Source organism: Mus caroli, chromosome 14 (genome assembly GCF_900094665.2).
Source record: "Mus caroli chromosome 14, CAROLI_EIJ_v1.1, whole genome shotgun sequence".
NCBI classification, from domain to species: Eukaryota; Metazoa; Chordata; class Mammalia; order Rodentia; family Muridae; genus Mus; species Mus caroli.
The window spans coordinates 109,554,295-109,565,387 of NC_034583.1; the positions used below are offsets into that span (position 1 = coordinate 109,554,295).

At 39.2% G+C, this 11,093-nt stretch overlaps 1 protein-coding gene across 9 annotated transcripts in view; it reads left to right on the forward strand.

The window, feature by feature from the left end:
- Positions 1–7,439, forward strand: part of Mbnl2 (muscleblind like splicing regulator 2) — a 154,159-nt gene extending 146,720 nt beyond the window's left edge. For 7 of the 9 annotated variants that reach the window (XM_021181445.2, XM_021181449.1, XM_021181447.2 and 4 more), the window contains one exon: positions 4,663–7,439. In XM_021181445.2, coding sequence (XP_021037104.1) covers positions 4,663–4,677 — 15 coding nt within the window. In that variant the 3' untranslated portion in view covers positions 4,678–7,439. The remainder of the gene's footprint in view (positions 1–4,662) is intronic. The other 2 variants (XM_029468935.1, XM_029468934.1) reach the window with 1 other exon arrangement.
- The last annotated feature ends 3,654 nt before the right edge of the window (positions 7,440–11,093 follow it).

The window sequence follows — 11,093 nt, forward strand, 5'->3', positions numbered from 1 at the left end:
GAGCACCTCTTCATAATCTCTCTTGCCATTCATCACCACACACCTCAGTAAGGATATAAGATTAGTTAGTGGCTACCCAATGAATGATAGGAAGACCTACTTGATGCTCTTGTGAGTCATTCATGCTCTGTCTGCAAAAAGTATCAGACCTCTCACAGACTGTGTTCATAGGGGCTATATATAGCATAGAGTACCTACACACTGAGGGGAACCATCAGACTTAAATACAGCAATTTAAGGGGTAGAGTTTAATTGATTCATATGATTTTATCTCCTTATTAACAAGTACATTCGATCGCAGTCTTCCAACTTTTTTTTATCACATATATTGCTATAGCCAGAGGACCCACAACTGATTGATGAAGGCACTCTTGACCAGAGGTCAAGTGTGTCTGTGTTTTCTAACTTGAACTGTAAACTTTGTGACTATCAGCTGTCTTCATTTCTGTGTGTTCTCCTTTTAGTGGGAAGGGAATTTGAAAACAGTATTTTCAGTTCAAAGTTTTGATGTACCATACATGGCAGACTATAATAGTATTTAAGAATTCTCCAGCCATGTTTCTCTCTTAGTAAATACTGCTTACTTAATGGAATCACCCACCAGGGAGATACATAGGAATGTATCTCCTTCGATATGTTTGATTTAGTTCCTATTGTAGCTTGCAGAGGTATCTCAGAAGCTGAAGCAGTGGCACTCTGGAGGAGTGGAGTGACTGTGACTGACCTTTTTTGAAGGCGTAGGGTGACTGACTGACATTTCTTGCATTCATTGGGAGGAGGCTAAGGCAGGATGCAGGTGGTCAGTCAGGGCCAGCACTGGCTCTTCCGGAGCATAGGAAAGGTCTTCTAACACTGTCTCCCATTTCATGTACCAGACATGTACCAGACATGTACCAGACCAGTCCTAGAGTGTCCCTGTCTCTGATTCATAGGCTCAAGGGTGTTCTGATCAGCTAGTGTGGTAAGAGGTATAAAAAAGGCTTTGGAAACTCAGCCTCCCCTAGTCCCAGGTGTGGGTCCAAGAAGGGCCACCAGTTCTATTCCCTGAAGAGAATTCTCATGTCAGGAGCCAAGTGAGCAAATAAGTATCCAACCAATGCCAGTCAGTTCATGCTGTATGGGTTTCCGTGTCTGCTCATGTGTGACAGATACTCCCAGAGCCTTCTGAGTCAAGAGGGTAGATACCAAAAACTCAAGCAAAAGTAGAGGCCCTTAGCAGACTTGGTAAGTTAGCTCCCCATTTAACTTACATGTAGACTTCTGCAGACCTAATTAAAGTTTACAGTTACCTCCTCCAAGGATGCGTGGGCTACAGTACCTTGGGAAAGGAATGTTGGATAGCCACCTCACCATGGACTAAAGGCAAGATAGGAAAGAAAGCATTTCACTTAGCCTGTTATGCTTATGTTGATGTGCTGCTTTCAAAGTTGTGTTTTAAAAATATGTTTGCTCTGTGTGTGTGTGTGTGTGTTGTGTGTTTCCGTGCATGCTCGCAAATAAATACTCATAGAGGCTGATGCCAGAGCATCAGGTTCCCTCGAGATGGATGTCCAGATAGGTTGTCAGCCACCAGCCATGGGTGCTGAGAACTGTACTGAACCCTCTGAAGGAGTTGTAAGCACTGTTAACTGCTGTGCCATCTCTTTAGCCCTGATATTATAATTAAGCATTTTTAAATGTACATCAGATTTGTAGTATATTGCCACATCACCTATCACAACTATAAGCCTACTATTTTAGTAATATGCTTTGTGCCAATATTTACTGTTCAGACACCTTCTGAAGTGGTCAGTCCATCTGGGTATAAAAGCCGTCATAAAGAATGCTAGAGACAGAGCGGTGAAGAGGTGTGCCTGGAGATATGTAGATGGTACAGAAAGAAGTCTCTGCGGCAAGCCAGTAGGAAAGCATGCAGAATGGCAAATGCAGAATTTGTCTTCAAGTTATATAGCTTTAGCACCAATTAAAAATATAACCTGACTAAAGGAAAGAAGGTCAAGAAAACAAAGAGAAGCTCCTGACACCATCTCCCTCAAACACCCGGGCCTCTCCTCTTCCTCCAGTTTATTTGTCCAGCACATGCTCCCCTGGGGGCCCTACAGATAGGCCCTACAGATTGGAGTGTCACATGTCTCTTAACATGAGAACCGAGGTCAAAGGGACAAGTTTGCAATAAGTGGCATTGGTGTTCATCACCTAATGCTCTATTTCCAAGGGACTTCACCCTAGAGCGTACTTCATTCATTCAGTCCCAGTGAGTTAGTGTACTCAGGAAAAAAAAAATTAACAGGAAATGATACTTTCATGGAAACCATTGCCACCCACAAATGGAACTTCTAAGAAGAAAAACGGAGTGCTTTACTCAGCCCTAAGGTCAAATCCCAGAACTTCTTGAAGCCCAGAGCTGCCATATGTCTCATCCTTTTATCCTACACACACATGACGTGTCACAGATAGACAAAGGTACAGCCCTGACAGCCAGGTTTCCGGTCTAGATTACTCATGACTTGAAGTTCAACCACACCAGAGCCCACCCCTGCCTGTCTCTCTCCGTGCACTGGCTCCATGCACTCCATTCACTGTCAGAGGGAGAGGCAGGTGGGGTGAGTTCCAGCCCAGCTAGCTATTTCCCAGTGGTCTCTCTGTCACGCACAAGTTCAAAGCATTATTGTGAGTTTCTGAAATGCAAACTCCCCCATTTTCATTACTACGTTTTCTGTAGGGCGCCTGTCAGGTGTTTGTAATTTTGTTCTGTCTGTTTTTTTTTTTTAATTTCATCCAATAAGCAGGGTTGTGTACATTCCAGGGGGGAAAAAGTACATCATTACATTTGTCTAAAGAACTAGTGGATTCCCCTATATCTTTCAGGGTCTATTGCTAAAGTGAGAGAAAATAGGGGAAAAAATAGATAATGATTTGATGTCTTAGGCAATAGTCCTGTTGTGCAGATAGCATAGAAGTTTGGGGATGAGATACAGGAAAGCCCCATTTAATAGTCAACTGTATCTAAAAACAAAGTATCAAGTGACTGTTTGGAGATTCTAAGTATTACCTAACTATCATGATGTCAAAGACCATATGATAAATGCATTCAAATACTAGATTCTGTGACAGAATCTACATATAAGCATCTTATGTGGCTCTTATTCACATCTACCAGCATGTGAAACAAGGAACACTAGTCTCCGAATTAGCTTCAAACGCCAAGGAACTGTTTTAAGAACAAGGGATGGGGGCAGGGCTGGGGCAACCGTTCAGTGGTTACCCAAAGTTGCTGCTCTTCTGAAGGACCAAACTTTGGTTCCCAGCACCCAAGCTGAGCAGCTCAGAAGTCCCAAAACTCTCTCCTAGGCACCTACCTGAATAGAGCATCCTCACTCCCAGACACTCCAGTATGAGTAATATGAGTAAATAACTGTTAAGTGAATAGCCTCAGTGTCTGAAGTTTCCAACCTTCACTTCACATAAATATTCCCATAAGTCACCTCCATTTTTGGCCAATTCTATATGCATCTGTATGCCCAGAAAAGTAAAGGATGGACATATTTATCATTTGAATATACTAAAATACTACATGTGAACTATTGGAGTGTTCAAAGAAAAAATATCTATATGCATAATAAACTCTGATATGATAGGACAATAAATCCCATCTGTAGAAACAACCCTCTTACTGGGAATCGAAACCCAATGTGTGCCAGTGTCAGCTAATAACATAAGGGGTTCCATCAGTTATTTCTTATACATTTTTTGGCTACTTAACAAATGAACTTGTGTTCATTAGTTACACAAAGATCAAAATGTTTCAAAGAACAAATACCTTTGATAAAACTTTATATTTAAGCTTGATATTTTATGGTCTAGACCACATAGACCCAAACCTCTCACCCCAAGAGCTTTAGATTGGATAGAGACACCATTGGACTGGGGACTTATCTCGGTGGCAGAGTGCTAGCCTAGATTGTGCAAGGCCCTGGAGTTACAGTCCAGTGATTGCAGAAGCAGGGCGGGGACCTTGGTGGTTAATCCCAGGATCTGAGCTTGGATTTAGTAGTAGCCTTGCTTGAGCTTTATCTGCGCTTTTGGGTTTATTACAGATATTTTTAACTGCTTGATTAGATGGTTCTCCCTTTCCACTGTGACATTTAAGCTGTTGCTGTTCTATCTTGGGAACAAGGTCGTGTGTGATGAGAACATATCTTTGAGTTAGAAGTGAACAGTTAAGACTGATTGATAAACTCTTAGATGTTTATAGTTAAGTTCATAAACAACTTTCAAAGGTAAATTCTCTGATTAGACTTTCTAATCAGTAGATCAAAGGCCAGTTTGAAAGTGATATGAGCATAGACCAAAGAAATACAAAGCGAAATCACTTAAAGAGATTGAGGTCGGAACAGACTGCCTGCCCCCATACATGCTGTAATGGTCTCATAGAAAACTGTGTGCTTGAGCCACCACTCCTTGCTACGGGCACATAGAAGAAATTGCTCAGTGCAAAAACCTGAGCACGAAGGCTACAGGTTTACAAAGTTAAGGATTGGGTCAGAATTATGAGAAGCTGAAGGTCATTCTACTTTCAAATATGTCTGCAGAAGAATAAAACTTGAGCGTTCTATCTCCCCTGCAGAAGGTCTAAATTGCGCTTGTCTTTTTCTTTAACAGATAATTCTGAAGTAATCAACAGAAATGGAATGGAATGCCAAGAATCTGCATTGAGAATAACTAAACATTGTTACTGTACATATTACCCCGTTTCCTCCTCAATAGAATTGCCACAAACTGCATGCTAAATTTAGTTCTTCTGGACAGACCACAACCCTAAGGCTAGTTCTGCTATGTCATATATGAGTATTAAATATGGTATGCTTAGTATACTCCAGCCTAAGATAGTTAACTACCTGAGACCAGCTGTGATGTTCAAAGACATACAGGATGAGGTTTTCTTTCCCAGGGTTCTGAGCATAGTTTCTGTCCCAGGAATATTGTCTTATCTCCATAACTATAGCTGATGCAGAAAGTCCAGACAATATACTCATTTCGACTCAGAATATTTCAAATTTAGCAATAAACAGTTAGCTTTAGTTTTAAGTACCTATTCCAAGGGCAGGTTCGATTGTAACTCCAATCACGACCATTTCATTTCCTGACTGGATCAAAGGGTATATGATTCACTTCTTGAGGAGCCGGACAGTCGCAGCGGAGAGAAGTGAAGTAAAACACACACCTGCCTCGCAGGTCTAAAGTCTGAGTGGCAGCTCAAGCACAATTGCCGGGGGACACATCAGAGTGTGGGGTTCGCTTTGCCAGGAGATGCCGCACTGAATCATGGGATTCTAGAATAACATTGCATAGATTGAAAAACAAAAAAAAAAAACAAAAACTTTGCACGGTATGAGCTTCATACCCAACCCAACAAAGTCTTGAAGGTATTATTTTACAAGTATATTTTTAAAGTTGTTTTATAAGAGAGACTTTGTAGAAGTGCCTAGATTTTGCCAGACTTCATCCAGCTTGACTAGAATGAAAGGCTCATGCCAATAGTCGAATCTAAGGGATTGGTCTTTCAAACTCGCCCTCCGGTTGCCTGTTACTGAATAACTCTTCTAAACTAAAACCTAGTCAAACAGGAAAGCTGTAGGTGAGGAGGTCTGTATAATATTCCAGTTTAAGTACGTCTGAGTTTAGTCACTACAGATGCAAACTGTGACTTTAATCTAAATTACTATGTAAACGAAAAAAAAACAAGTAGATAGTTTCACTTTTTAAAAACTCCATTACTGTTTTTGCATTTTAAGAGTTGGATTAAAGGGTTGTAAGTAACTGCAGCATGGAAAAATAGTTCTTTTAATTCTTTCACCTTAAAGCATATTTTATGTCTCAAAAGTATAAAAAACTTTAATACAAGTACACACATATTATATATACACATACATATATATACTATATATGGATGAAACATATTTTAATGTTGTTTACTTTTTTTAAATACTTGGTTGATCTTCAAGGTAATAGCGATACAATTAAATTTTGTTCAGAAAGTTTGTTTTAAAGTTTATTTTAAGCACTATCGTACCAAATATTTCATATTTCACATTTTATATGTTGCACATAGCCTACACAGTACCTACATAGTTTTTAAATTATTGTTTAAGAAATGAAACAGCTGTTATAAATGGATATTATGTGTAATTGTTTAAAACATCCATTTTCTTTGTGAACATTTTAGTGATTGAAGTATTTTGACTTTTGAGATTGAATGTAAAATATTTTAAATTTTGGTATCATCGCCTGTTCTGAAAACTAGAGGCATCCAACCATATCATTTTTTTTTTGATTGAAAAAAGATCTGCATTTAATTCATGTTGGTCAAAGTCTAATTACTATTTACCTGACATCATAGATCTGATAACTGTATCGAAAAGAGAAATCACATTCTGAGTATAATCTTGCATAGTGCTTGTGTCGTGTTTGTTTTAATTTGTGGAAAGGTATTGTATCTAACTTGTATCACCTTGATAGTTCTCATCTTTATGTATTATTGATATTTGTAATTTCCTCAGCTATAACAATGTAGTTACGCTACAACTTGCCTAAAACACTCATACTTTTTTTTTCTTTACTTACTCATTTAAACTCATCGAGAAGATAGTTGACTACAAAGGTAAATTATGGGAATCACTGAAATATTTTTGTAGACTAATTGTTGTAACTGTCCTTTCTTCCTTTCATTTCATGATTTTTATTTTAAAAATGATTAGCACATAGCTATTTTCAGCCCTTTAATAATTGACCATCAAAACATCACCTGTACCCCCCAGCCAATATAGATGACTGTATTTTTTACTATGATATCCATTTTCCAGAACTGTGATTATAATATGCAGAGTCAAATATGCCATTTACAATAAGGAGGAGGCCAGGCAAATGCATAGATGTACAAATATATGTACAACAGATTTTGCTTTTTATTTATTTATAATGTAATTTTATAGAATAATTCTGGGATTTGAGAGGATCTAAAACTATTTTTCTGTATAAATATTATTTGCCAAAAGTTTGTTTATATTCAGAAGTCTGACTATGATGGATAAATCTTAAATGCTTTGTTTAATTACAAAAACAAAATCACCAATATCCAAGACAGGAAGATCTCAGTTCAACAGCTACGGTAGTTAGGGAACTAACTCCACTTGCACGGGACTCCATTTCACTCTTGGTTTTCAGGATATAACAGCACTTCACAGAAATATTCTTTCAGCCATACACCACTGGTCACATTTCTACTAAATCTTTCTGTAACACTTCTTAAAGAATTCCCTCATTCGTTATCTTACAGTGTAAACAGGACTCTAATTTGTATCAATTATATGTTTTGGTTGTAATATTCAGTTCACTCACCCAATGTACAACCAATGAAATAAAAGAAGCATTTAAAAGGATTGTGTTGCGGTCTTCCTTCTTGGTTTAGATAGATAGATAGATGATAGATAGATAGATAGATAGATAGATAGATAGATAGATAGATACAATGATGATGATGATGAAGATAGATAATAAGTTGATAGATAATAGGTAGATAGATAGATAGATAAGTAGATAGATGATAGATAGATGATAGATGGATGGATTAATAGGTAGATAGGTAGATGATAGGTATATAGCTAGATAATAGATAGATGATTGACAAATAGATGATAGATAAGTAGATAGATGATAGATGTATGGATTGTTAAGTAGGTAGGTAGATAGATAGATAGATAGATAGATAGATAGATAGATAGATAAGTGGGTAGATAGATAAGTGGGTAAATAGACTGATAGGTAGGTAGACAGACAGATTGACTGACTGGTTTGATTTAGCCTTCGGTTTGGCTTTTTCTTTTACACTTTTGTTTGGGGGTGGCACATACACACATTTGGAGGTAGAAGGACAGCTTGAAGGAATTGATTCTCTCCTTGCTTGTGGGCCCTGGATATTGCACATGCATCCACTGAGATATCTTTTCAGCCCTAGATTTTGGCTTTAAAAATGAGAAAAATAATTTAAAGTGATCACTTGGTAAATGCTTTCAGCATCCTTTAAAATTAGCAACAATGCCATCCAAGTCCTTTTGCTGTGATTCTGACTAATCCTGAGGAAACGTGTGTCAGTGAGCAAATGGGGACCAGGGTCAAGAATGTGAGTTCCATAAAAGAAAGAGAGAGAAGAGGGGGGAGGGCGAGAGGGGGAGGGGCCCTCAGCCTGTGATGCAGACTTCTAGAAGGAGCTTAAATGGTTAATGTGATGTGTAGTTGAGGGGGACAGAACAGTGAATCTGTCGTATGCAAAAGACCTGGCTGTCTAGACTAAGGACAGAGCAGGTTGGAAGGGAATTTGTGACTCTTGGTGTCCACCAGCTGCATTCTAGCTAGAGTGTGCTCTTAAGACCACAGTTTGTGCTAGAGAGTCAGCTCAGCAGTTAAGAGAACTGGCTGTTCTTCAAGAGGACCAGGGTTCAATTCCCAGGACCTATATGGTGGCTCAGGATCTACATGGCAGCTCCCAACTCTGTAAATTCAGTTCCAGGGAATCTAATGCCCTCTTCTGGCCACCACAGGCATTGCATGCCTATGGTGCACAGAAAATACATGTAGGTAGATCACCCATACATATAAATAATAAAAAACTAAGGTTAAAAAATAAAACTTGCATCTCAAACCCAAGAGGATATGAAAGCAACCTACTTTATACATCTTTAGCATAAAACTGCTTAGGTATAAAATATCAGTTGTGTTATATAGTTCTCTGTCAAATATATTATTTCAGTTTTTGGACGATGTCATCTAAAAATTATATTTCAGACACAGTAACACATTCTTTGTCCTTTAATCAAAGGGTGGTGTTTTTTGCAACACAATAGAATTAGGGGCAGCCATGCAAACTGAAATAATATTCAACATGTCAACTCCCTAGAGAATAATCTCCCCACTTCAAGTTCCCAAGTGTCTGAGAAATGGAGTAACGACTGCTGTTGAAGCCTTCCTTCCCTCTCCATGAAAATTACTGAGTCATTGTGAATAAACATGATTCACAAAGAATGAATTGATAATGGCTTCCCTCTGTTCCTCGGTGGAGGAGGCAGGGGAGGTGAGTGGCAAAGCTGGAGGTCCCAGCTCCAAACTCCATGTTAAATAGTCTGTGTAAATTTCCATCAAGTCCGCCCTGCGGCGATGAAGAGAGTTGCCAATAACCGACAAGCGATTCCAGCTGCTGCAGAGATTCTTGACTCGGAGCACAGCAAACGCACAGTGTTCTCTACACTGTGACTCTAAGTCACCTGTGCTTTCCCACGTCTGTCCTTCCAGGTAAGGAGATCCCCAGCTGCGTCCAGCACCTATGCCTGGCACATCTTACATGCCTACCCAGCCATCGCACACTCCAATTTCCTCTCTTGTTTCGGTTCCCTTAATAACTGCCTGCCACCTGGAGGTGTCTTCCTGGGGCATTCCGTGTGACGTTCACATGTGCTGGTTGGCTTGATTTTAGTAAGGTCATTTCAGAGACTCCTCACACTGATCTGCTCTCATGAAGTTCGGTAGAATAGTGGCTGGTTTGGTTCACATACATTCTACGCCTTTTCTAGCTTTACAGAGGACCCCTTAGACTCACCAGTGGAGGAAAAGCAAAACCTCATAAAAATTAGGCAACCCTTTTATCGACTGGAACTTCAAGTTTTGGCTCATCCTAACTCCCCGGCCCATGTTGGAATGAACTTGCTCTGTGGTATTCTTTAAGCTACACTTTCATATTCTAAGTACAGAATTTATGTAGCTTTAAAGCAAAATGTTCATTTAAAAATTTTTTTAACTTCAAATAAATGGGTTTTCTTCCCTGTCATAATAATACACTGTAAGAAATACTTTGTAGTTATAACTACAAAGTACTATTAGAGATTCAGGACAGAGCTTAATTCTTTATTAGGACCAGAAGTGCCTTCTCTCCAGGGTATCCCAGCTTTGTTTAGCTTTTGTCAAGTTCCATATGGTTCTGCTAAAATAAAGCAGAATGAAATTCATTGAATTTAGCCCAATAATGATGTTTCATGAAGTCATGAGTAGCCAGATTCATATATAGTCCCTGAGAGATGTAATTTGAAAGCCCAAGGAAAACAGCCAGAGAGAATAAATTTCTGTATAAAGGTCACAAAAGGTCACACATGGAAGGCATTCCACTAAAATCCAATTCTGTCCAGAGAGGGTGAAAAAAGTTGGATATCACTCTTGTTTGCTTTTATGTCCTGACTCTACTGTGGGTCTGTCCAGGCCTTTGGCTTATGTAAGCAGAAAGCAGTCAGATTGGTTCTTGCTGCACACCAAAACAATAGAAATGGGGTCAGTCCTTCTCTTCTGCTAGAAAACTCTTCTAAGCACACAGCCAAGTGCTGTGTTTGCCAGGGCTTCCCCTTCTCTGACCTCCACTGAGCCCTCAAATTGAGAGATGGAAACCTGTGCATGTGTTGAAATATGAAATGCAAGGACTTACAAAGGTAGACAATGTATCCAAAGTAACTTGACAGTTTAAAGAAAGCTAGGACGGACAGAGCACTAGCTGTGTCCAGATAAATTGATCAGGTTTATGGAGATGTACCAAACAAAGCGCATAATAAATGCATATCTAGGACTCTGACATATTTGTATGAAATACGATCCAAACATTAATCATATGTAACGATAAGCTTTTTGAATCCACAGAAAGGAAAGATCAGCGTCTGCATGTCACACTAGTTTAGTGGCTAAAAGCTGAATTTCTACCCAAGTTTAACTCTCAAATCTTCGTGCGAGCAAGTTCTGAGCATCAGTTTTCTTTATCTGTAATTTGAACCTCACAATTCATCCTATTTTGCTAAGACATAACAAGATCTGAATGCGAGGCTATGCACTGACCCTGTGGAACAGGCCTTGACATGGGAAACTGGCCAGTCACTCCCAAGATAGTATTCAAATGAGTGATTGGGTTCCACAGTGATTGCCTATCTCCTTGCTCTATCCAAATAGTCATTGACAGTCACGCTTCTTCTATTTCCTCAATGACAATTAATGCCAGAAGCCGACAG